This window comes from Elephas maximus, chromosome 16 (genome assembly GCF_024166365.1).
Source record: "Elephas maximus indicus isolate mEleMax1 chromosome 16, mEleMax1 primary haplotype, whole genome shotgun sequence".
In the NCBI taxonomy this organism is placed as follows: domain Eukaryota; kingdom Metazoa; phylum Chordata; class Mammalia; order Proboscidea; family Elephantidae; genus Elephas; species Elephas maximus.
The window spans coordinates 7,646,320-7,673,147 of record NC_064834.1 but is presented as its reverse complement, the minus strand read 5'-3'; the positions used below and the strand labels follow the sequence as shown (position 1 = coordinate 7,673,147).

At 56.1% G+C, this 26,828-nt stretch overlaps 1 protein-coding gene across 7 annotated transcripts in view; it reads left to right on the top strand.

The window, feature by feature from the left end:
- Positions 1-26,828, top strand: part of ZMIZ1 (zinc finger MIZ-type containing 1) — a 258,230-nt gene that overhangs the window by 130,911 nt on the left and 100,491 nt on the right. For all 7 annotated transcript variants that reach the window (XM_049855858.1, XM_049855859.1, XM_049855863.1 and 4 more), the window contains 3 exons: positions 5,613-5,721; positions 13,838-13,951; positions 21,063-21,168. In XM_049855858.1, coding sequence (XP_049711815.1) covers positions 5,662-5,721; positions 13,838-13,951; positions 21,063-21,168 — 280 coding nt within the window. In that variant the 5' untranslated portion in view covers positions 5,613-5,661. The remainder of the gene's footprint in view (positions 1-5,612; positions 5,722-13,837; positions 13,952-21,062; positions 21,169-26,828) is intronic.

Below are 26,828 nucleotides of genomic sequence, written 5' to 3'. Positions count from 1 at the left end.
CAGCGTCGGCCATGTTTTCCCTGTAGGTTATTGCTCCATCTGGTTAACTCTTGTGTCCCAGATCAGGTAGTCAGGCACAGCTGTGTAGGGCCGGCCTCAGGGAACCCCGCACGGGAGTACCAAGGCTGTGTCATGTCCCATTAGCCAGCATAGACCGTCGTGCCTATGTGCAAGGGTGGGTGTTCGGAGCAGTGGGAATGGGTCCTAGAGAGAAGTGGGTCCACACTTCAGGGAGCCTCGAGTGCCAAGCCAAGCACCTGAGCCCTGTGGCTGAGCAGGGTGGGCGGGCCAGGCCTGCAGATGAGCACTGCCCGGGTCGGATTCAGATTTGCTGCCCAAATCCAGTTTCCCTTTTCAAACTCTCGCCAAGTGACTTCACTCAGTCAGCTCCTTGGCCCTGGGGGACAGAGAGGGGATGCCTCTTCCCATTGGGCCTCCCTCAACTGCACAGCCTGGAAGGCCTGGCCCTCAGGGCCTGCCCCACCCTGCACACCACCTCAGGCAGGCCCAAGGGCCTGCTCCAGCTGCCCAGCGAGAGCAGGGGCAGCAGGTCCCAGGCAGCTGCCCCCACCCTGTCTCCTGCCCTCTGCCCTTCTTCCTGAGTCTCCTGGGGTTAAGCACAAAGTCCCTCTTCCCCGACTGCCTTGGCTTCACCACCACCATCTCCCCCCCTGCTCCTGGCCAGTGTGCCTGGTATGACTACCAGGACCAGGAGGGACTCCTCACTGTGTGACCACAGGCAGGTGCTGCACCTCTCTGAGCTTCCACCTCTTCACCTTGAAGATGAGACGGGCATCGGGTCAATCATGCTTCCCTAACCTGGGTCACTTCATCCCTCAGACTGTGCAAAATTCTTCTCTAAGGGCACTTAAGCCTGCTGTCACTGCCTGACCTAACCTCACCTATAAACTCACCAGTGGTCGTCGTTCTAGTCCAGATACCTCACTATGTAAATGTAATGGAACCCCAGTCCTGAGAGCCCCTGATTAGGGCTGCCTCACTGCTCTGTTCACCCTGGGTCAAGTACCCACCCTTAATAGCCATCCATTCACCTGTCCAGCTGTCCATCCAGTGAACATTGCTGGGTGCCTGCTTCGTACCAGATCCTGGGCTAGGCTCTGGTAATCCATAACTGAAAGGTGTCCCAGCTGACAGGGGACGCGAATGCAGAGACACAGGGGTGATACGGTTCTGTGACAGGGACACTGAGGGGACAGGACCAGGGGTGAGCAGCTCTACTCAAGGAAACCAAGAAAGAGGGTGGCTGTCGAGCTGGGCTGTGGTACATGAGAGGGGCCAGGCACCTGGGCAGAGGGGCAGTCAGAGGCAAAGGTGTTGAGGTGTGGTCTTCAGAGCACACTCCAGGAGGTAGAGGGGTGTGGCATGTACCTGGGAATGGTGGGAGGTTGGGTCCAGGCCCAAGAGGGGCCCTGGGTGATGTGGCATGTGCAGGGTTGTGGCCGAACCCAGGGCCCCGGACCTCTGCCCCTCCAGAAGTCAGAGCTGACAAGGAGGCTGGCCAGGATGGGTCCCTGGGCCCCGGCTTTCCCACCAGACTGAGCAGTGGGCAGGTCCTGAGCCCGCTGGCCCTGGCAGTGTCTCCAGGCACTGCTTCTGCTCTGCCCTGCCTCCACACCACTGGCCCTGGGGGACCCCAGCTGCAGATGTGCATGGTGATTGAATCACTCCTGCACACCACTGCTCACATGGCTCCGTGGGGACCCGCCATTTGCCTGTGCAAGCTGTCGTGAGGTGTGTGTGCTAGAGTGCACCTGCACCAGCACTCAAGTGTGTGCACAGACCTGCTCTTGAGTGTGCAAATGAGCACTATGTGCGTGAATGCTCACATACAGGCGTACAAATGCCTTCCCTGGTTTGGCCTTCACTGTTAGTGAGCACGGCCAATGTTGACCCGCCGCCCCAGGGAGCTGCCTCCAGGAATCCGTATCCCCATGGGGCTGCTAAGAGCATCCCAAATTCTGTGTCCCCGGTGGAGCTCACTGAGGCCCATCTGCCTCCCCCAGTCTTCCAGAACACCAGAAACACTCTCCTGGCTGGCTTGTCAGCCTGGAGATGACCCAGGCCCTGCTTAGATTGGGTTCCAGTCCAGCTCAGCCTTGGCACCATCTGAGGCTTGGGGAAGTCTGTCCCCTCTCTGGGTCTCTGCCTCCCATCCTGCCACATGGCACCAGGGCTGGGGTCCGCGGGCCCCTTGGGCTCTCATCTCTGCCAGCCCTGTGTGCATGACAGCAGCTAGCTTGCCTTGAGTTTGTCTTCTGAGCTGGGCACTGCAAGGGGTATCCTTGGCCAGTCCTGTGCTGGGTGGTAAAAAGTGCAAGATCCACCTTTCAGGAGCTCACCTGGAAGTCAGGAAGCCTGAGCCAAGCAGGTGTCACCATCTGAGAACTTACAGGCACGAAATTAAGACAAACCAAGCATGAGTCACAGGGAAGTATGTGGAACACGAGAGGCACATCCTGGAAGCGCAGCTCTGCCCAGTGTCCTGGGCCTGCAGGCTCCCGCGGGCCACCTCAGGTCAGGCTTCGCAGTTTCAAACGCAAGTGCTCCACGCTTGTCAGATGGAGTTTCCAGACAGCTGGAGCTCCTAGTAGAAATCCTAAGATGCCAGAGTTCAGAGGGCTGCCAAAGGCCAGCTAGCCCATCGTTTTACAGATGAGGAAACTGAGGTCTGGAGAGAGGCCAAGCTTCTTGCCCTATTCACATGGTAGGGGGTATCAGAACAAGGGCTGGCCGCACCCAGTGTCCCCTCCAGGCTCCCGTGCTGACTAGTGCTACAGCTCCTACCAGCTCCTGGTTGCTCACACCAGGAGAGAGGGCCAGGGTGCCTGAAACTCAGAGTCATGGCTTCTTTGAGAGGGGTGGGTGGGGGGCCAATTGCTTGAGCTTACTTCTCATTGAGGGACAGAGGGCCGTTAGCCCCACAGTCCAGCAGCAGAAGGGCCGAGGCCAGGGGTGGACTCGGGACCAGGCCCACAGCATCCCGGGTTGGGAGGGAGCCTGGGCAGCCGTGGGCACTGGAGCTGGTGGACACGGAGGATTTGTAAGGACTTGTAAAGCTTAAAGGAGGTGGGAGGGGGGCGGCAGCAAGCTGGGCCTGGATGGGTGCTCCTGTGGCAGAGGGCGACCCCTGCCGGCCACCGAGCATTCGCCACTTCAAGCGCCAGGCAGGGAGACGAGTGGTGCTGGGATGGACTTGGAAGCAAGTGGACAGGCTCCACGAAGCTGGGTGGGACCAGGCATACAACTCTTGGGTCACAACCTGAGGCGGAGCCTGCAGGGAGGCTCTGACCTCCAGTTTTAAGGGCATGCAGAGAACAGCAGAGTCAGTAATGGTTAGAAAGGCAAGACAGGTTTGAATCTCAGCAGCTTCCTCACTGTGTGGCTTCAGGCAAGTCACTTCACCCCTGAGCCTTGTGAAGATGAAATTAGCAATGCAAAGTGCCTGGCCTGCTGTGGACTAGAGCAGGTGCATGCAAATGGAGGGTCCCAGCCTGCCCCTCTCTCCTCCGGCCTCCACCCCATCCCTTCTCTCTTCAGGCCAGGGACCCTCAGCCTTCTGAGGCTTTGACCCTTTTTCTGCTGGGCCTGTAGCCACCAGCCCCTTCCATTCCGAGGGTCAATAACCCCGATTCCCCACCATGGATCTCAGCAGTTTAAAAACATCGCATTATACACGTGTACCTTCTTAACCAGCTGGACATTTCATTCTTTTATAGATAAAGCAACACTGCACATGACACTGTTGTCCCTATGGTCTGGTGAGGTCTCCAGTTGTCCCAGGCCCAGAAATAAGGTGGAGCCCTGCCTGGGAGAAAAGCCCCCTTGGGTCTGGGCTCAGCTAGGCCAAGCTGTGTTACCTCCAGACAATTCACCTCTAGGCCTCGGGTTCCCCAAAACCAGCCAAGGTGTTGGGGCGGATGGGGGGACTTCAGAGCACCTTTGGCCTTTGATACTCTGGGATTCTTTGAATCCAGAAGCCAGGTCGGTCCGGCCACTGACCTGCAGACAGCATTGCCTGTGAGCCGGCATGGAGACCGGCCTGAACTTGGCTAGGTCTGTCTCCCCTTTGCAGTTTGTTAGAGAAGGGTCTTCTAAAGTGAGGCCCGAAGCCCCCTGCTGTGACTGCCCCAGGTGGGCTGAGCTTACCAAGCCCCAGAAACTGTCAGTCATTCAACAGGCATTTATCAAGGCACCACAGAGTCCCTGTCCCCAGGGCAAAATGGCCATCGTGGGAAAAGTTACTACTCAAATGTAGAGCCTGGTGAGAGCACCTAACTGATCCCCCTGCCCCTCTCTGTCCTGTTCTACAAGTGGGGAAGCAAGGCCCAGAAAACCAAGGACACCTGCTCCAAGCCCCTCCTGGTTGGGGGACCAACCCAGTTGCTCACTGGAGTGAGAGGAGGAGGAGGACCCTGGAGAGAAGCCCCAGAGCCCACTCTGTGCCTGTTTCTAGCCCTCTGGATATTTAAGTTCATCAACAGCACCCCCTGCTGGCCACTCGGGCCACCGCAGGCCCTTTGTCCTGGCTGGCTCTGTCTGTGGGGCAGGGGGATTAGACCTGCTCAGGGTCAGGGTTCCATTGTACTTCCCTTCAGGCCCGTCAACCAGGGGCTGAGCGGACCCAAGCCTTTGTATAATGTATAATTCGGCTCAGAATCCCTTCCCTGGGGCCATCTTTGGAAACTGCCTTCCTTAATGGGACCCTGGCAGTCAGCGTTTTCCCATGCCTGGGGTGGGGGCTGGACTGTCACAGCCCCTGGGTACCGAGTGGGGTCTGGCACCTGGCATCCTAGGCCCTCCGACTCCCTGCTTCCCCCACCATGGTTTGTCCCTGGCTCCCAGGAACCCTCCTCCTGTAATGCTGGCTGAGGGTCAGTGCACATAACTTCAGGAGGAGAAACAGGCAGCCCCCGCCCGGGAGGCTTTTGGGGGCAGGCAAGAGGGGTGTCACCTCACCACTGCCTCCCACCCCACACACCCGTAACACTGAAGCAGCCTCCAGTAGGGGAACTTGGCCCCTCCCCAGCACAAATTTGGGTTGCAATGGGAAGGCCAGGATTCTGGAGCTGGCTTCTACCCAGACCAGCTGTAACCTCTCTGAACCTCAGTTTCCTCACCTTTGAAGTGGGAATATAATAGCAGTGTCTGTCTGTACCCAGTGCCTGGGCCAGCACCTGACTTTTAATAGGAACTCAACAAACAGTCGCCTGATAGGGGACATCAAGTGCATACAGGCTTGGACCCAGAGGTCCTTGAACACGAGAGAATGGTTTCATTTTCGTTCCCATGAGCCCCCTAGATGGAGCCCTGGACCTGGCACAGGTGTTAAGGAGTATTTCCCAGGTGCGTGCCAGCAGACAGGGATGAGCAGGTGGGGACTAAAGCTGTCTGTGTGGATGAAGCTCACTGAAGAAGTCCTTCTTCTAACGCAGGCCTGCCTAGGCATTGGCCACCACCACTCACACAAGCCCTGGAACCTGCCAGGGTCACTGGGCCAGCGTGTCTGTGTTGAGGCTGGAGGGTGACTGGGAGGCAGAGGTTGGCAGGCCTGGCCTGACCCCACTGACACCCCCTCTCCTCTTTCTTCACAGGCTGGACACCGTTCATGGCTCTCGGGTAGAGCCCAGTGAAACGGCCAGAATGAATTCTATGGACAGGCACATCCAGCAGACCAATGACCGGCTGCAGTGCATCAAGCAGGTAGGTGGCAGGGCCTGGGCACTGACAGGGGCAAGTTGCCCCCTGCCCTCCTGGCCCAGCTGGCGAGGGGCCGGGCGACGAGGCAGGCAGAGCCATGGGGGTGCTGTCTTGCATGTGGCAGGGCATTGGTAGGTGCCAGGAGGAGGTGGTGGGCACAGGCTGACTGCCTGCAGCCCCGTGACCACTCACCTGGTGAGACGGTCACTGGCATGGACAAGCCTAACTTGGGCACCATACATACCTGGGTTTGAAGCCAGCCCTCTCCTGCCACTCCCCTCCCTTCCCAGCTGTGTGACTTTGGGCCAGTGTCTCACCCTCTTTGGGCTCTGTGTGCTCTGGGCTGTCATGAGGATGTAATAAAGTGCCTTCCCAGATGGGCCCCCACCTCTGTCCCAGCTATTCTCTAAAGAAGGCATGAATAAGAAGAAGTCCTAGGAAATTAGATCATCTTACAGAAAAGGGAACTGAGACACAAGGAGAGTAGCTGAAGTCACACAGCCCAAAGCTCAGACCCACCAGTGCTGGGAGGGCCTGGTACCTGAGGAAAGCACATTCCCCATCCTGCAGAGGGCCCACACCAAGTCCAAGAGGCGACTCGCCCACCAGTACCCTGTCTGGATAGTTTGGAGGTGGTAAAACCTTCGCAGTAGCCTCAGCACTCCCCACTTGAAAATGGGTTGAGCCCAGATAGTGGCTGGAAGTGATGCACCCACCCTCTGGGCTCAGCAGCCCAGCACAGACTGTTGTCGTTAGCGGGCCCTGGCTCATGGCGACCCATGTACAGTGGAATGAAACACTGCCTAGTCCCATCCCGTCCTCAGGATGGGATCCATGAGTTTTCATTGGCTGATTTTTTGGAAGTAGATCACCAGGCCATTGTTCCTAGTCTATCTTAGTCTAAAAGCTCCACTAAGACCTGTTCAGGATCATAGCAACAAGCAAGCCTTCGTGGACAGATGGGGGTGGTGGCCGCACATGAAATGCACTGGTTGGGAATTAAACCTGGGTCTCCTGCATGGAAGGTGAGAATTCCACCACCGAACCCCCAGTGCCCCTCAGCACAGACTAAGGAATGCCGTTTTACTCTAGGGAGGGGCGGATGCGGTGGAGGGGGCATGGGCTTTGGATAGACCTGGACCCACATCTCCACTCCTCCATGTACCCACAGTGGAATCTCAGGCTAGTTGCTTCATTTCTCTGTACCTCGGTTTCCCAGTCAGGCCCCCCGGTAGGATGCTGGGCGGATACTGTGGGTGAAGTAGGCAGCCCAGCCCCAGCATGTAGCAGGTGACCAGCCGGGGACAGTGAGGGCTGTTGTCCTCAGTGCTTGATGACACGAGGGGGTTCTGGGGCCAGGGCCTGTGGACTTAGCAGGAAACTCAGGTAGCCAGGGTAGGCCACTTGCATGGCCCCCTGGTGGGACTCGGGCTGGCCTCAGGGCCTGCCCCGCCCAGCCTGCCCTCCCTTCCCCTCAGATGGAGCCTCTGCACAGTGCCCGCCGGGTGGAATGGAGGCTGTTCTGTGGGAATGAGGGATGTGAGTCCTCTCATTAGCGTCAAGCAGAGAAATTTCAGAGCCCACGCAGGGCCTGAGGAGAGGAAACTGAAGAAGGCTTGTTACAGATTGAACCCAGCCCCAGCAGCTCTCCCAAACGCCAGTTCCGCCTCTGCTCACCGTCACGGAATAGAAACCAGGCCATGTGCCTCCCTCCTCCTCCGCAGCCTGGGCTCTGCGCCCCCTCTCAAGTCCGCCTTTGACCCAGTTCCTCCCGCCCCCCTCGGGGATCAGCCGGCAGTGACCTCCACCCCCAACGGTACATTCCTGCCATCTTGCGTGCAGGCACTGAGAGGGTCCTTCTGAGACCCTCTCCCAGCTTTACTTTTCTCTCCAAGTCAGCTCTGCTGCACCAGAAATCAGGTTCCCTTTACTCCTGGCCAGGCAGCCTCTGGTCCTCCCCTGGGTCCTGCCCAGGGCCAGCCTCCTCACAGCCTGGCTCACACAGCCAACCTGTCACTTACTAGCCACTTACTAGCTCCGTGGCCTAGATTAAGTTGTCACTTCACCTTATTCCTCTGTAGAATGGACATCATAATGGACACTCAGCCGGTGAGGGCTGGAAATCCCAAAAGGCCAGGGACAGCCTCAGCTGGCCTCCCCCAGCCAGCCCCTACACACATGCCATGTCAGGGGAGTGAGATGGGACGGGCCCAGGGCACTGTGTTTGGCCCAAACAGTGGCGCATTTGTGAATGGGAGCAGACTATCCCCGTACCCCTGGGTCCTCCAGAGCTCCCCGGGTCAGCCTTGACCCTCTGCCCACACCTCTAGTCAGACACAGCTCAGTGCTGACGTCTGTCTGCTCCACAGCCGCCCCAGAGGGCAACAGCGGCTGGCTGAGGACTGTGGAGTCTCAGGCGCCCGTAACCTAATCAGAAGAGAAAGGCAGCATGTCTGCGTGCTCTGAGGATGACGGATGTACCGGCTGTGTGGGCCGCTGGCTGGAGGGACAGGCTGTGGCTGACCTGGCCTTCCCTCCCTCACCCGCCCTGGCTCTAGCCATTGCTAACATCCACCACCCCGCAAGCATCCTGCTGCCCATCTGCCCCGCGGGCCTTTAGCTCGGCTGCCTGCCCCCCTTCTCTGCCTCGTGGTGCTGGAGAACCTGTGCCCTCTTTCTGCACCATGCCTGGCTCAGAGTTCAGCCCAGTTCAGAGAGCAGCTAATTCCCTGCCCAGCAGCCTCCCCAGACCAGGTGTCCTTCTGAGCATCTCTCCTGTCCCCATCTCGTTAGATGCCCCCCAGGTAGGTACCCTGCCCCTTCTCCCCTGAGCCACAGGTTCTCAGGGCCATATGTCAGGTCTTCCTCCAGGCCGAGCTCTCTGGGGTGAGGATACGTCGTACTCTTCTCTAGGTCAGGAGAGTCCAGCATAGTGTCCAGCCCAGGAGTGGGGTCCATGTCTGTGGTGGGAGGGTGGGGGAGAGGTGGCCTGATAGACTGATAGATAAAGGAATGAATGGATGGGTGGATGGATGGGTAATTAGGTGGGAGGATGGGTGGTAGGTGGGTACAGATGATGGATGGATAAAAGGATGAATGATTGGATGATGGGTGGCTGGATAAATTAACTTATAGATGGAAGGGTAGATAGGCAGATGAGTGAATAAGTGGATGAGTGATGGATGAAGTAGTGAGTGGGTGAGTGGGTAGATGGGCAAGTGGATGGATGGATGAATTGATTCTTGTGTGGATGGATGGATGGATGGATGGGTGGCTGGGTGGGTGGGAATGATGAATGGATGGATGGGTGGGTGGGTGGGTGGACAGTGGCATGGGTGGGTGGATGGATGGATGGATGGACAGATGGACGGATGAACGGATGGATGGATGATGGATAGATGGATGGGTGGGTGGGGGTGGGTGGGTGGGGGGACAGGGGGATGGATGGATGGATGGATGGATGGATGGATGGATGGATGGGTGGATGGGTGGATGGGTGGATGGGTGGATGGGTGGATGGGTGGGTGGGTGGGTGGGTGAGTGGGTGGGTGGGTGGACAGGGGCATGGATGGGTGAATGGATCATTTGACGCACAGACAGACTGATGGACAAGTAAATTAATCCATCACTATAAAGTTTGCCAATCCCTGGTCTGGGTATTGGTGTGCCCTGCTCTGCCCAGCAGTCTTAGTGGCCACTGGGTGTAGCCCAGATCTTCTGAGGAGCTGTGGAGATGGGCAGGCCTCCTAGTGGAGGACACCATGTTAGTGCCTAGTAACAGCCAGCACCAGGGAGACCTCTGCCTGTGATTCAAACCTGTGCTCCCATCAGCAGAGGACTGCAAAATTCACTGCCCACCCCACGGGCCGCTGGTGACTCGCTCTGAAGTGGGCAGGGAGCTGTTTCTACTCTCACAGAAAAACAAGGAACCGCAGAGGAGTCATAGCATGAAATTGCAATACAACAAAAAAAAACCAAACTGGCTGCCGTTGAGTCAATTGAGACTCATAGCAACCCTATAGGACAGAGTAGAACTGCTGCATAAGGTTTCCAGGGAGCAGCTGGTGGGTTTGAACCGCCAACCTTTTGGTTAGCAGTCTGCGCTCTTAACCACTGTGCCACCAAGTTACCTCTTTTGTAATGGGTGCCTTCCATATGTTGGCTCTAAACTTTGCAACAGCCCCGAAAGCTGTTCCCACCCCCATTTCACAGATGATGAAACTGAGACACAGTAACTTACCAAGGGCTAAGTGGCTCAGTATCAGAGAGAGGATTTGAACCAGGTCTGTCCTGTGCATTTCCCTCCATCACTTGAGCTCTCTGTGCACTTCAGCCACTTCCTGGTTGAAACAAGGAGGCAAAGACACAGAAAGGGCAAGGGACTTGGCCAAGGCCACAGAGCAGCTGAGCAACAGAACCAGTGAAGGGCTGCCTGATGTTCTTTGCACCAGCGAGACGCACCCACAAATGACCACCCAGAGCCCAAGCTGAAGGCCAGGTGAGCTGGCTGGGGTTAGGATGAAGGAGCTCAGAGATGGCAAGGTGCCCTGGAGGCTGCGGAGATATGGAAGATGGGCGCCTGGTGGCCTAACAAAATTGGGCTCCAGCGCCAAGATCCCAGAGCCCCATGGGGTGGTGCTGAGTGGGGTGAGCAGTGTGTGGAGGCTGCCTGGCCCGGCTAATTGGGTGTGACATCACATAAATAAACGGAACAACTCAGTTAGCGCAGGAGGCCGCTGGGCAGGGAATTAACTGGTTTGCATGGCTTTCCACCTGGAGCCCAGATGCCGCCTGTGGCCTTGGAGGGGGCATGTTTCAGAGAGAGGGCAGGGAGACCCACAGCCCTCTTGGAAGGGTGGTTTCTAGAAGTTGTAAACTCCTCCTGTCTTCTGCTAACCCAAGGCTGGGAGCTGCTGCCCTTGCTCTGCTCTGCGTGGAGTCTGGGCCGAAGGCAGCAGCTGCGGCATGCTTCCTGGGGAGCCGGGGGAGCCCCACAGGGGAGCACCCCAGGCGCCGGGCACTTTGCCAGGTGCCGAATAAGCCTAATCTTGTTTAATCCTCCCCAGAGCCTTGCGCCCGAGTGCTTCGTTGCTGCTTGCTTGCCCTCTTCCTCCCCTTCAGCTTGTCCTCTCCCTTTCCTTCCGTGGAGGGAGGATGTTCTCCTTCGCCTCCTTTGCTTGCATCCCTTTTTAAACCTTGGCCTTGCACAAACACATTGTAGCAATAGCCATGGAGCCTTAAGTGAAAGATACAGAAATCCCCAGAGCAGGCCACGGTCCATCACCCATTTTACAGATGGGGCAGCTGAAGCTCCGAGAGGTGAGGGGCCCAGCCCAGGTCAGCAGCTGGGAGGTGAAGGCAGTGTGGCCCCAGGTGTCTGCTCACAGGATGTCCCACAGCCACACTCCACCCCACCCCCCATCTGGGACCTGGCTACACATGCTACAGATCGGGGTAGAGCTACTGCCCTGGGACGGCCACCGCTCCCCTCGTCTCTCCTGGCACCCAGGCCACAGGGGCCTCAGGAGAGGGCACCCCGTTTGTCTCTGGCCTGCACTCCAACCCATGTGACACCTCGTGTTTCCAGATGTGCTCCTTGATCCAGATGCATCATGGCTGTGATCCAAACAGGAAAAGGGACGATTCTGTCCATTTCACAGTTGATGAAAGTCAAGCCCAGGTTTCACTCAGTGAGCTGCAAGCTGAGCAGGGATGAGAACCCAGGTGCCCTGGCTCCAGCCCAGGACTCTTTGCCTTTCTTCATGGAGGCCCAGTGCCCCTCCTGCCACTTCCCCATCTAGACTGGCATCAGCTCCCTGCTTCTCCATCCACATGGCTGAGCCGGGTAGAGGGTAGTGGGTTGGCCCATTCCCCTCTTCTCTTTGCCAGGCGCACTTGTCCTTGTTGGTCCAAGCTCCCAGGGCCCTGGGCCCAGCCTGGAATGCAGGCATCCATCCCTGAACACCTACTAGCGCCAGGCCTCAGCAGGGCAACAGGACAACCCAGCCAGGGCCGGAGGGAGCCCATGGGGATGTTGGTGCCCCAGCCAGTCACTCGAAGCCCCGTTGCTGACCCATAAAGAATGAGACAGGAGTGTTGGGAGAATTCAGTGAGGTTGGGAATGAGTGAGAAAATGTATTTTAAACTGTAAAGGGCAGTGCGCACACTGAGTTTTAGTGCTTCCCCAAAGCTATGGGCATAGACCCTAAGAGGGGACCCCCTCCTGGCCCCGAGGAGGGAGAGTAGGAGCAGCCCTGAGCCATGAAGCGTCTGTTCTTCCCTGGGCTCCTCCCCCACCACGGAACAGAGCCACTGAGCCTGGGGTTACAGCCACCTAAGCATGGGTCTTCCCGCCCCCTGCCCAAGAGGAGTGTGATGCCCTGATGGGTATGCATGGCTCCACTTGGCATGGCAGGGTACAGCCCTCCATCCCTGGACTCACACTGGGGTCTCAGATCTTGAGGTTGAGGAAAGGGTGTGGTAAGGGAGGTACTTAGGGTACAAAATTTAAGGAGGTACTCAAAATTTAAGGGTTATGCATGTGCACAGTCAACCCTGAGATCTAGAGCCTCTTTAAATTCTGCATTCTGGACACCTCACTTGCCTCACCCTAGTCCTGGCCCTGCTGGGAGCCCAGAGACAGAAGAAGGGGTTGCCTGTCCCATGGACCAGACCCCAATGTCTGCTTGGGGAGAGCATGGAGTATCGTGGAACCCCAGGGGCACTCAGGTAGGTGGGCAGGGTCAGAGTCTTCTGTGGAGGAACCAGGCTTCCAGCTCCCCTTGGGACTTGGTGAGTTAGTACACCACTCCCTCTCCCTGAGGCCAGGGGCCCTCCGGAGGCCTATGGGAGCTTGTATCCCTCCCTGTAGGAGGCTAGAATGAGCTCCCAAAATACTCATGCCCTCCCCGCCAGCACCCCTGTGTCCACTACTTGGGCACGGTTGCGTGGCACAACCACCCTGGCCCCAGCCATGTGTCCACATTGCCCTGCAGGTCCCATACCTGGGTCCCAGCTCTGCCCCTCACCTGCTGTGACCCTGGGCAAGGCATTCACCTCCTAGACTCAGTGCCATACTCAACCTGGCCCAGGAAGGCATGAATAGGTATTAAAGAATGACGGGGTGGACATAGGAGCGCCCCACCTCCCAAATTATCCCTGTGCATCCTGGTCAGAAGACAAATCTGTAGGCCCAGGCACTAACCCACTGCAATCAAGTTAATTCTGACTCATAGTGACTATCGGACAGAGTAGAACTGTACTACGTGGTTTCCAAGGAGCGGCTGGTGGATTTGAGCTGCTAGACCTTTTGGTTAGCAGCCAAGCTCTTAAACACTGCACCACCATGGCACTAGGCACTAAAAAAAACTAGGCACCATAATTCAGCCTCTCTTGATCCAGGCTCCTAAGTCCGACTGGGTCTAGGTAATCTGGGCCTGAGGAGCTGGGGGTGCTGACCACACACACCAGACCACAATATGGCGATGACCTGAGCACGTGACCATAGTCTCATCTGCCAGCTGGGCTTGACCCCCTGCACCCCAGCCTGCTGGGCTATGGGAGAGCTTGCCCTGAAGCCAGACCTGGTGGGAGCCCAGACCTGGGCTTTGACAGCGGTGGGGAGGTGAAGGAGGGGTGTCCTCATTAGGAAGGAATCTCTAGAGTCAGCCTGTCCTGGGTCAGGGAGAGCCAGCCCTGATATACAGAAGCCCTGATGTACGGAAGCCCTGATGTATGGAAGCTAGGTGTCCCCCTCCAGAACCCTACAGACTTCCCGTCCACGCGGCATCCGGAAGACACTTTCATATCTAATGTCACCACCCTTCCCTAGCTTTGCACTGGGGCTGCTAATCCCTACCCTGCTCTGTTGGGATGAGAGTGGGGGAAACACAGAGGAAAGGTGGATGAGACAGAGTTTGGGACAGTTCCTAAACGCTAGCCTGCCCCTTTGGCCCTTTCTGGGAGTCTCTTCCCCGGCGGGGCCTGGGGTCTTCTCTGCCCCAGACCAGATGTACTAGTCTTCCCCAGTGGGGCCTGGGGTCTTCCCTGTCCCAGACCCTGCCTGCTAGTCTGGCTAACCCCATTCCTGGAGCCTCATGCTGTCTCCTTCTTTCCACAGCACTTACAGAATCCCGCCAACTTCCACAATGCCGCCACTGAGCTGCTGGACTGGTGTGGGGACCCACGAGCCTTCCAGCGGCCCTTCGAGCAGAGCCTGATGGGCTGTCTCACGGTGGGTCCACACCTCCCCTTCTGTGCTCACAGCTGGGAAGGCAGCCACAGCTTAGCATGCCTGTGCGGGTGTTGGGGAGGCCGCCACGTAATGGGGGGACCAGAGATGGGGAGACGCTGGTGGGCTGGAGGCGATGGTCTTTCTGTATGTATCCCCCTGCACATACACACCCTCAGGGAACCTGGGTCTGATGGGAACACATAGTCCCATGGATTCTGTCGGCTCCCCATACTTGAGAAGAAAGACACGGGGCCTGCTCTGGGAGAGCTCTAAGTCTGATGGGTGTAAGTGTCCCATCGTGAGCAAAGCAGACAGACTCTTGAAGGGTTTTCAATCATCTTTTAATCCAGTCATTCATTCATTCATTTAAGTGAACATTTGTGAGCCCTGTCTGTAGTCATCCATCCATCCCTGTATCCATTTTTACAGGCACTTACTGACCCCCATCCGTTCATCTCTTTAAGTAAATATTGATTGATCTCTCATTTACCACGTACGGTTCCCTCTGCTAAGTCCTGGGACCAAAGATGAGCAGGACTTTCCCAAGCCTGCTTCCCTCTTTGGTAGGAGAAACAGATGCAGAGAGTGATGACACAAAATTGTTTACCAGGTAAAGGCAGCACAGAGAAGGGGATAATTAACTGCCTGGGAGTTGGTGTGGGTCACGGAAAACTGAAAAAAGGAGCCACTTACACGTATATAGCAGTTTACCAAGCAGCTGAAGATAGCAGGAGTGTTCTAAGCATGTGGAACAGCATATGCAAAGGCCTGGATGTACAACAGAAGCTAGATGGTCTAGGAGCCAAGCTGGGCAGAGGCCGGGCCCAGAACTTGTGGCACGATTTGCCAGGCTAAAGAGCTTGCTGGCTGGCAGAGCCACATGGAAGGAGCTTGCTTGCGAACATCCCTAGCCACGTGGCCTGTATCCCAATGTGCAGCAGATACTCAGTGGCCAGTGAGGCAGTTCCTCAGAGGGCTGTGAGTCAGCTTTCAAGAGAAGGTGGGTAAACAGATTGCTGGGGAGCGTGGTGACCCAAGGCTGGGAGAGCGGGAACAGTGGGCATAAAACCCAGGGGCACCATGTTCCCCATGAAGCTCCAGACAGGAGGGAGGCCAAAGACCCAGTGGCCCTGGCCTGGAATGAAAGGAACAGTGACTGTACACGGGCTGTCCTTATGAAGCGCCTCTGTGTGCCTGACACTGGGTTGGCCACACTGTCTATGCATCTCATTGACCCCTCACACCCACTCTCTGGGGTTGGCCCTGCCATCTTCCCATTTTATAGACCAGGAAACTGAGACTTGGTGTAACTGACATCCAGGGTCACACGGCCAGTTGGAATTGAGCCAGGACATCAAGCTGAGATATGGACGCTTCTAGAGGGGATGCTCTTGGCCATTAGGGGTGCTCAAAGCAGCACCCAGACCAGGCAGGTGCAGCCACGACCTCCTCAGGGCTCCTCTGCTTATCAGAAGCCAGTACCATCTGGTTCCCTCAGGGCCGCCCAGCCAAATCAGGTGGCTGCCTGTACCGCCCAGGCCTCCTCATCCTTCAGCCCACTGGGCTCCCCATCCAACCCCCCTAATCCTCTTTATGAGGATCCTGGTGCAGGCTAAGACCTGTGAGCAGGGACAGATGCTGCCAGAAGCCCCTCACCCCACCTTAGCCACTGGCAGTCATAGGAGAAGGAGAAGGTGGGAGTCACACACGGTTCATGGCTAGACAGGTGGCCATGAGCCCCCAGCTCACTGCTCTGGGCCTGGCCTTGCCAGGGGTGTAGAGACTCAGGGGTGTTGAGTCAGACAATGGCCCTGGCCAGGATGGATGGAGAGGTGGACATGGGATGACCGATAGCTGGCCCTGCCCCACCCAGCCATTCATTCATTCATTCATTCAACAAACATTCACTGAGTCCCTGCTGTGGGCCAGGCCCTGTGCTCGGTGCTGGGGGTAGCACAGTGAACAAGACAGACCACACTCAAGTGTCAGTGGCAAACGCTGGCAATACACACATAAAGGAGTAAATAAAAACATACAATGAGACCCTGTGAGAGGGAGTGACTGGGCAGAGGGCTCAGGGAAAGCGTCCCTGAGAAGGTGACCTGGTAGCTGAGACCCAAATGGCAGGGAGAAGTCAGCTGTGGCGGGGGGGGGGATGGGGGGTGCTGTGAGAGGGAACTGCCCATGCAAAGGCTCTGAGGCTTGGTTTGTTCAAGGAACAGAAAGATGGCTTAGGTAGCTGGAGCACAGGAGAAGGTGAGGAGCAGGAGATACAGGTACAGTTAAGACAGGGCCAGCAGGCCAGGCAGAGGAGAGTTTGGATGTTATCTAAAGAGTGATGGGCCTGCAGGCCAAGCAGAGGAGAGTCTGGATGTTATCTGAAGGGTGATGGGCCTGCAGGCCAAGCAGAGGAGAGTTTGGATGTTATCTGAAGGGTGATGGGGAGCCCTTGAAGGGTCTTAAGCAGCAGAGTGATGGTATAAGATTTGCGTGATGACAGGAGCTTACAAGGGAAGTGTCCTCAGAGGGTAGGATGGGGGAATTATAGAGGGCTTCCAGGTGGAAGGAACCTGTGGGCTCTTTGTGCCCACTGGGGAAACTGGATCAGGCACAGTGCCTGCTCTCCTGGGCCTCTCTGCATTGCCCCCACTCCTCTGGCCTGCCTCTTAGCCACCTACAAGCCACAGCCACTGAGGCCTGAGTCAGAATGTCCCTTGGAGCTCAGCGGACCCAGCTGTGGGAAGGGGGTGTCATAGAAGACACTCACAGCGTCCAAGGCATTTTCCTGGGCACTGTCTCCTTGGATCCTTGCAAAATCCCTGTGAGGCAGGCAGGGAAGGGATCGTGACCTCCGTTTTACAGACAAGGCAACTGAGAGAGGGCGACAGTGGGCCCCAGTCCCAGGCCGGTTCTGCTGACCCCACTGGAGTCCTGGACACCCCCAGCCCAGCCTTGCCACATGGGGATCCTGACCCCCACCCCCACCCCCGTCCAAGTGGCAGCCCTGGGTTGCCGCATTCCCCAGAGTGACCTCTGGGAGCAAATCCCAAATTCCTCTGGATCCAGCTTACTTTAGGGATGTAAATTAAAAACCACTTAGCTTCAGGCAGCAAATGGACACCTTTTTACCATACCAGCTTCTAAGCGGCTCAGGCACCATTAGAGCGAGGCTCCCAGGCTCTAGACTCTGCCAGCCATCCCCCGCTCCACCTCCCACTCTGGCTCCAGGACGAAGCTCAGGAGCTCCGTTGCCCTCCCCAGGGGCAGCAGCGCTGGGCCACCGTTGCCTTTCAGGACCAGGTTCTGCCGACTTGCTCCCCGCCCCCTCCCTTAGCCGAGTGGCTCCGTCGAAATCAGGCCCTTCTAGACCTTACTCCTTCTTCCTCCTCTGAGGCAGAACATACTTGATAAGTGGAAGGAACAGAAGGAGGGCGAAGGGGTCCAAGCATGGGGGGGAGGTACAGGAGAGAAGGTCAGAGAGAAGCAGAAACCAGTTATCAACACGTCCTCCCCCACCCCCCACCCCCGCCCTTTCCCGGTGAGGGGATTTCCGGCAGCCTCAAACCATGTGCTGCTGGAGCCGTGGGTATACACACAGCATTCACTGAGCAGCACCCAAGTGCCTGTCATCCTTGCACAGAGGGCGTTTTGGGCCACTTCACAGATGAGGAAACTGAGGCTCAGGGGGTTAAGTCACTTGAGTGACGTGAAACAGCCAGTAAGTGGCAGAACCACAGTCTAGTCTCTGTCTGACCCCAAAGCAGCAGCAACAACAGCAGCGAGTACCTTGTCAGTGTGCCCACCCTCGTGCTGAGTGTGGTGGCAAGTATGGAACGAGGGGCTCCGGGTGGTATGGCTGTGGAGAGAGAGCCCAAACACGGGGGACAGCCAGAGCCCATTACACACGATGCTGGAAATGGGGGCGTGCTCACCCCTGTACAGATGGGAGCCCAAGGCTCAGAGAGGTTAAGTGCCTTGCCTTAGGATACACACTGTGAGATGGAGTGCAGGCCCAGGCCCCTGTCAGGAGAAGCAACTCCAGTATTTCCCCAGACCCCCGTCCACTTGCTTCATGGCCAGGCAGCTCCCTACCTTTCAAGGCAACACACTCCCTTTTAGGACTAACAAACTTGCCACATGACCTTGAACCAGCCCCCTTACTCCAGGCTTCAGTGTCTCTCTCTGTGGCATGAGGGGCTGCTATCCCTGCCTGTCAGGGCCCCCTGACAGGGATCCAGGCCTCTGACAGCGAGACTAGGCAGAAGGCCAGCCTTAGAGCACCTTCTTGGCTGACCAAGCCTGCGGGGCCAGAGCCTCCAGGAGAGGGCAGCAGCGCCCTGGCTGGCTCACCACCACCTTTCTTGAGGAGGAGGCAGGGTCTTCCCACCCAGCCGAACCTTCCCAGAGGGCGCCATACCCTTTGGGGGCGGCAGCAGGCCTCTCCTCCAAACACCACGTCTGCTCAGTCAGACCCCACCTCACAGGACTCCCCTGGGGTCCTCAGGCTGGGCCAGAGGGAGGGGGAACAGCACATGAGCCCCCTGTAGGATTGCAGGGTCCAGCTCAGCTTGCTCTGCCACACCGGTGCTCTGTGACCTCGAGCAAGGCCCAGCCCTCTGGATCTCTGCCTCCTCCTCCATGAAAGGAGGCTGTTGGAACAGATGGCCCTTCAGCCCAAGCTGCTCTGAACGCTGGGGTTCAGGATGAGAACCCCTGCTCCTCTGTCCGGCTGGGCCGAAGCCACGGGGCAGCCCTTGCTGGCCAGCACACCTACACCAGGCCCCTCTTGCTCAATTTAGCTAGTATTTTCCTTAAACCAGAGTGACAGGCTTAGCCAGTGTTGGCCAAACAGAAGGACCTTTGCCTTCCTGCCTTCAGCCCAGGGCCTGAGGGTTCTCTGTGCTGGTTGGGAGTTATAACTTTAACCCTTCGTGGTCTGAGCAAGAGCCCAGACTTCAAGCCGCAGTGCCTGGATCAAATCCTGGCTGGGCCACTGGCAAGCTTTGTCACCTTGGGCTGTTATTCCTCCTCAGCGCCCTCATCTGTAAAACAGAGATCATGCCTGCCTCACAGAGCTGTGGTGACGATTCAGTGCGTTATTACATACCGGGCGTTCACTTGGCCCTTAGTACCTGGGAGCCAACGTTTTTAGTACACTATCCGTGTGCCTCGACATTTCCCAGACAGCAGCCTTACTGAGGCACCAGTCTATACAAACCTGTCTGTGCCCCTTGCCTGTGCCCACCCCAAGGCCCTCCTACCAAGCAAGGGTGCACTGTCATCAACATCTCAGCAGCAGTAGTCCCTCCCCGGGACCCTCCTCCCCACTCTCCAAAGAGTGTCTGTCTGCAGACTTGGAATGATCAACAGGCCATAAAGAGTTAGGGACGTTGGTTTTTCTACTTGGACAATGAGACCAACGGTGAGGATGCCCTGCCTGGGGTGGCCCAGAGATTCTGGAATGTGGTGTGTATTGGCAGAGGGTAGGCATACCGCTAGGTAAGAGGGCCAGATAGAGCCAGGGGAGAACAGAAGACTTCTGTACCGGAGGCTTCTGTTTGAGCTGAGCTAATACGCTAATCTAGAAAAGTCCTTTTCCTTCCCAGCCTGGCTCAGCCATTAGCCCTGCACAGAGAATTCCCAGAAGGCAGGGTGGTGGGGCCCCAGGGTCTTGGGAAGGGGGATCCATTGGCCCGTCCTTGGTGCAGCGTGACCCTCTCCTTGTCCTCAAGTGTCCATGTTTTTTAAAATGAAGAGGGTTAGCCTAGGTTAGTTTTCCCATCGCCTTTAGCCCAGCCCTTGTAGTGAACCCCAAAAATATAAAGCAGATAATGTAGGACACTTCCAATGGACATAGGGCCAGGCCAGCCCCACGGCAGCCTGAGGCCCCTCCCAGGCCCTCTGTCGCCCCGAGTGCCTCAGGAGCAGGCGGTCTCTTAAGGGCTTGTGGACTGTCTGAGTTTTTTCTTCCCAGAGAACAAGCCCGCGTGTCTGGGAGCACTCCCCTTCCCAGTCAGCCATAGCCGCCCCAGCTGCTGTCTGAACTGACTCCATCTCCAAGGTCCTTCCTTCTTAATAAGGAAACCTAATTTTGCTGCCGTTGACGAGGAAGGCGGGCGGGCGCAAGCAGGCCTGGCAGCCTGGGAACACCTGGGAGGGCCAAGAAGGCACGGGGGTGGGGGCAGGTGGGCATGAACCTGCAGAGCCTTCTTGGGGCCCAGGAGTACCTCGCCCCCCACCCTTCCAGCCCCCACTTCTGACATTCACAAGGGGGTGGTGGGACCTTCAAGCTGCAGATACACGGCTGCTGACAAACTTCCACCGACACACTGACTCTGTGCTAGGCCCCCTACTTGGCTCTGGAGACAGACATCAGGCTGGCCACGACAGCGTCCTGCGGTTTCTGGGCAAGGGTTTGATGGCTGGGTGCTTGGCACAGAGCTGTGCACTGAGAAACCCCACCCAGACAGCCTCTCCGGTCGGTCCAGGGCAGCCGTGGCCTCAAGTCCCCTGGGAAGCCACGTGTTCTGAAGCAGTGCTGCTGGTGACCTCGACTCCCGAGTCAGGGGCCCTGCATCCGTAACAGGCTCCCGTGTGATGCCGCTGCTGCTGGTCGAGAACATTCTTGGGATTACAAGGGGTAACCCCAGCATGGCGGATGCAGGAGCTCAGGGAAGGATGGGGGAGGGCTGGGGGCTTCCTGGGGCAGGGACTTGGAAGGTGGATTGAAGAACTACTACATTGGTAGAGCAGAGACCCTGGCCTGGGCCGTCCAAAAGATGGTGGTACGAACTTCCTGGGCAGCTTCTAGAAGGTGGCTGCATTTGAGCCCTTGAAAGTGGCAGGGCCTGGACCACCAGACTATATACTCCGTGGGAGCAGGGAGCAGGATTCCAGTGCTGGGCAAGGAGGAAGTGCTTATCAGTGTTTACTGAGTGACAGAATGAGGCACAGTTTGAATCCCAGCTCGGCCTGATCCAGGGACCTGCCTTAGCCTGGCCCCTTCACCTGCCCCACCTGTAAAATGGGCACATTGGTTCATTCAGCCAGGCTCACAGGCCTTGCTTGGGCAGTGACTCACCCCTGGCCTTCCTCTTCCTCTCCCTGTCAGGTTGTCAGCCGGGTGGCAGCCCAGCAAGGGTTCGACCTGGACCTGGGCTACAGACTGCTGGCTGTGTGTGCCGCAAACCGAGACAAGTTCACTCCGAAGTCTGCCGGTAGGTGTCCGTTTGGGGGCTTCTCAGATGTCACCAGGAGGTGGGGAGGGGAACCACGATGTAGCTGGGACTGGCTGCCCTGCTCTGCCTCATGGCATCTGGGTTTATCCAGGTTTCTCCAGGGAGGAACAGCTCATCCACCAGGCTCTGGAGCCCACGGACGGGGCAGGAGCCTCAGGGCACACAAGGCCTTGTCCCTGCACCTGCTCCCAGGGAGTATTTTTGCCCTAGGAGGGAGCACCTCAGGGCTACCCATGAACCCGAGGCATACTGCACCCCAACAACAGGCACTGTGTTGAACACAGGACATGCACCATCTCATTTAATCACCCCAAGGACCCCTTGGCGTAAGTGCTGTGATCATCTCCATTTTACAGATGGGGAAACTGAGGCTCAGAGAAGCTTAGAGATTTCCCAAGGTCACATAGCTGGAGACTGGCAGAGCTGTAATTTAAGCCCTAGACCTGTATTCTAGAACCATCGTTCTTAACCCTTACACTCCATTTTATTCATTCATTCAAAAAATCTTTTATTTAAAATAAAACACAAAATTAAAAATAAAAATGAATCAGTACATTCAGGGCCCCTGAAAGCCTGCTGTGCGTAATAGTCTCTGGTGAAACTTTGTCACTGCACGGGGCCTCCTGACCCTGCTCTTAGCGGGCGCCACGGAAAGTGCCGGGCTGCGCTCTGTCCTCATGGCCTTGCTCAGTCAAGGGTTCAGCACATGCCTTAAGCCACATAGCCCTGAGACAAGCTGGCCCTATCACGTACTGAGTGTGTGGTCTCTGAGCCTCAATTTATCTCCCGAGGAAAGCAAGAAATGATCATGAGACCTACCTTGCAGGGGTGATGGTAACTTCTAGAAATATGTAAAGCGCCCAGCACAGTGTCTGGATGTTGTTAACATTCTCTGTTGAGCCAGAACAAGTCGTTGAAAAAGAAGAGAAAAAGCGATTGTTTCCTTTCTGCAACAGCAAAACAGATGTTTTCGCTGAATTCATTAGTCGGTTCGTTGGCGTGTATACAGAAACCAAAAAAAAACCCAAGCTCATTGCTCTGGAGCCGATTCCTACTGATGGCGACCTCACGTGTTACAGAGCAGAGCTGTGCTCTATAGGGTTTTCTTGGCTGTCAACTTTATGGAACCACATTGCCAGGCATTTCTTCCTCTGTGCCCCTGGGTGGGTTTAAACCACCAACCTTTTAGTTAGTAGTTAAGTGAAAACCATTTACGCCACCCAGGGACCACGTATACAGAAGAAAACATTTAAAGGCCATCTCACAACATGTGGTCATAAATCCTCTGAACCCGTCCTCTCTCGTACGTGGGTTTATGCCCCCTTCCGTGTAGCTCTCAGTCCTGCATTTGGGTTATAGCTAATTATAGAAGGGTGTGTGACAGTGTCATTATCCAGTAGCTACCAGGAGAACCTTGACGGGAACAGCGTGTGTTGGGATCTTGCTATTTTATTGAACTATTTGCCAGGAAATGGACTTCTATTCCTGATGACATCTGCAGTTTTAATAGTAACTGGAGTAAATACAATTTTGATAAGGTAAAAATCACTACTTTTTTAAGGCAACATGGATATGCATAGAATATACCTTGTTGAGTACTGCTCGGCGCAGGCTCCGGACCAGGACTGAGGTTATCATGGGGGGCAGAACAGACAAGGCTCTCTGTCTGAAGAAAGTCAGGCTAGGGCAGGGGCTGGTGAACTTCTTCTGTAAAGGGCCAGATGGTAAATATGTTAGGCCTTGTAGGCCGTGCAAAAGCAGCCATAGACAATACGTAAATGAATGAGCGTGAAAGTGTTCCTTCTAATAAACCTTTGCTTATGAAAATGGCCAGTGGGCCGTGGTCTGCAGACCCCTGGTCTGTAGGGAGGAAAAAAAGGACTGATCAAATAGTCCCAGGCATGTGTGTGTGTGTGTGTGTGTAAATTCACACTCTGATATATATCATGAAGGAAACGTTAAGGATGCCGTGACAGTGTTAGGGGCCAGGCCAGTCTGGGGCGGGCGAAGGTTTCCCCAGAACCGAAAGGATAAGTAAGAGTTGACATCTAAGTTAGCTAGCTCAGCTGTAACACACGTACCACAAATGGGTGGCTTTAATGGACAGGAATTTATTTTCTCACGGTTCAAGAGTCTAGAAGTTTGAACTCAGGGCAAGGCTCTAGGGGGACGTCCTTTGTCTTATTTCAGCTGCTAGTATTCAGCAGTCGTTGGTTTCCTGGGCTTGTAGGTTCATCTGCATTGTTGGCAGGTAGTGTCTGCCTTCCCCCGTTTGTGCAGGCCTGTCTTTGTGTCCATGCTGCTCTTTATGTGACTCAGGAGGGAGCAGGATCTACTTACACTGGTGTGACCTCAACCAATTGATTCCGTTGCATTAGATTGCACTATGGAAGGTGATTACATCACATTAGATCAGATTATATCCTCAGGTATTAAAAAAAACACAAAAAAACCATTGCCTTTGAGTCGATTCCAACTCATAGTGACCCTATAGAGTGGAACTGCCCATAGGGTTTCCAAGGCTGTAATTTTTACAGAAGCGGATTGCCACATCTTTCTCCTTTGGAGCTGCTGCTGGCGGGGCCGCCTTTTTGGTTAGCAGCTGAAGGCTTAAGCAGGTATCCCTCCACAGGTATAAACCAAAAAACCAAACCCATTGCTGTCAAGTCGATTCCAACTCATAGTGACCCTATAGGACAAGGCAGAACTGCTCCATAGAGTTTCAAAAGAGCACCTGGTGGATTCGAACTGCCAACCTTTTGGTTAGCAGCCGTAGCACTTAACCGCTATGCCATAGGGCTTAAAAATCCAACACATTCTGGGGGGACACATTCAATCCTTAATACTTAAATAGGTAAAGAAAAGGAGGAGGAGCTTCCCAGGTGAAGGGAACAGTGTGTGCAAAGGCCCTGAGGTGAAGGGGAGCATGGCGTTTTGGCAGAACTAAGGGATGGACAGTGGTTCTGGAGCCCTAGGCGAGGGACACGTGGGGTGGGGTGAGGCTGGAGGAAGCAGCAGCAGCTGGACACAGAGGACCTGCCTTATTAAAGGTTGCGGTCGTTGTCCTAAGAGAAACGGAACATGACTAAATGCTCATCGTGCAAAGATACCTCTGGCAACGTATGAAAGACAGGTTGTCATGGGGTACAGTGTGGATGCAGGGGGCCAGGTGGCAGATTGGGGGGCATCAGGTGAGGATGATGGGGGCTTGGACCAGGAAGGCAGGAATAGAATACCCAGAAAGGGATGAATTTGAAGGTTATTTAGGGTGCAAAATCAAGATAGAGAAGGCAAAAAATTGAAAAAGATAGAGGAGGCATGGGTAGGAGCGAAACAAGAGAATGGGCTGGCCCAGGAGCCCAGCTATTCCCAGGGGAATTTGGCTGTCACATGGATTCCTTTATTAGAAGTCAGGCCCTTGTCAGCCCTGACAGTCAAGACTAAACACCTTCCACAGGCTGCCTCTTGAGAATCAGGGGTCTTGTGGCTCCCAGGATCCCCCACATACCCCAACTCGGTCTGTCCTCTGGGAAAGCAGGGGCCAGTCTGAGCAGGAAGGCTTCAGCTGCTCATTTAACTGCCTGATGAAGTGCCTGCCCTGGGGCAGCGGGTGGAGGCCAGGAAAGCTGAGTAGTGAGTCCAGGTTTCAGACCAGCTAGGGCTCGGGCTCCCCTCTCCTGGCCGTGTTGGCACCTCTCGGAGCAGAGACCTTGGCTCTAACGAGGAATTATACACCTGCCTCACAGGCTGCCTGTGAGGATGAGATTCTGTAATCGTAGACATAAGGGGCCCTGCCGATGCCTGGCGCAGAGGGTGCCAAGTACGCATTGCTTCCCAGCCTGCCCTCTCTGCTGGCTGTCTCTTCCCCAGCGTGGCTCCTGTCCTCTCTAAGTCACTGTCCCTGCAGCTATCTGCTGGCTACAGGAACCACACCTCTGGGCACAGCTGTGAGGGCCCTGGCAGCTCAGGCGAGCTCCGTGGTGTGTGGAGTGACCAAACAGGCCACAGCTGGGCCCCCGGCCCTCTCCCGGGGAGGTCTCTGCAGTTCTAGAACGCCTCTCTGTCCTCAGAGCTCCTCCACCAGCCTGGGAGGCTTCTCTGGCCTCCTGCTGCTTTCCGTCTCTCTCTGGGCTTCCAAATAGTCTAAACTTGCTTGTGCAGTTTTTTCCCTGTCAGTCTCTCCTTTTCCTGTCTCTCTGAGGGTCTCTAATGTCTGTTTGTCTCTGACTGTCTGTCCATCCCTTTTTCACTGCCTGTGTCCGTGTCTAACACCTTCTTGCTTTCTGTCTTTCTGGGTTTCTCTGTACCTCAGTTTTTCTGTGTGGTATGCACACATGTGTGGTATGTGTGTGTGGCTGTGTGTGTGTTTGTGCCTGTATGCGTGGCTGTGTGTATGTGGCAGTTTGCATGTGTGTGATATATGTATGTGTGCTGTGTTGTGTGTGTGTGGTATGTATGGCTGTGTGTATGTGGCAGTTTGTGTGTGTGTGGTGTGTGTGTGTGTTTTGTATGTGGTGTGTGGTATGCATGGCTGTGTGTATGTGGCAGTTTGTGTGTGGTGTGGTATGTGTGTGTGTATGGCTTTGTGTCATATGGTGTGTGTGTGTACGGCTTTGTGTGTGGTGTGTGGTATGTATGGCTGTGTGTGTGTGCCTGTATGTGTGGCTGTGTGTATGTGGCAGTTTGTGTGTGGTGTGGTATGTGTGTGTGTATGGCTTTGTGTGTGGTGTGTGGTATGTATGGCTGTGTGTGTGTGCCTGTATGTGTGGCTGTGTGTATGTGGCAGTTTGTGTGTGGTGTGGTATGTGTGTGTGTATGGCTTTGTGTGTGGTGTGTGGCATGCATGGCTGTGTGTGCCTATATGTGTGGCTGTGTGTACATGGCAGTTTGTGTGTGTGGTATGGTGTGTGTGTGTGTGTGTGGCTTTGTGTGTGGTGTCTGTGTGGCTGGTGTGTGTGGCTGTGTATCTCTCTCACCCTCTCCCCCCTGTCTACCACCCCTTCCCCTCTCCATCTCTCTGTCTGTCTCTCTTGTCAGGAGGCCAAGCTGGGGCCAGACGAGGGGACGATGGGATGAGATCATGCAGGAGGCGAGGTGCTTTGTCAGGAGCGATGGCGTTTAGCTGGGCTGCGCGTGCGTCGGTGGGCTCTGGAGCAGGAACTCGGGCCTGGGGGCAGCACTGTGCGGCATGTGTGCTGCATGTGTGAGACAGAGCCGGAGAGCGCGCATGGAGCGTGAGCGCAGACCAGACACTGCAGCAAACCCGCCGCCAAGTCAGCCGTCTCCACGTGGGCCCTCAGATACCCAGCCCCCAGCTCTTTGTTCTGGTGCAGCCTTTAGCCTCTGAGCTGCACACAGGAGCACGCACACCCAGGCGCGCACACAGTCAGGAGCCTCCTCAGCAGGCGGCTCCCCGAGAGGGGGGCAGCTGCTCCCTCCACCGACCTCCATGCACAAGGTCACCTGCCCAGCCCCAGCACCTTGACGGCTCCCCTGAGACTGGAGCATGCCCACCCCCACCGCCGTCGCCGCCGCCTGCCAGCCCTCAGCGACTTGACGGGCGGCACCAACATGTCAGCCTCCTCAGCACCAAGGGAGCCCACACCTGCTGACTACGTGGGCACCAGGCCCCAGGCCGT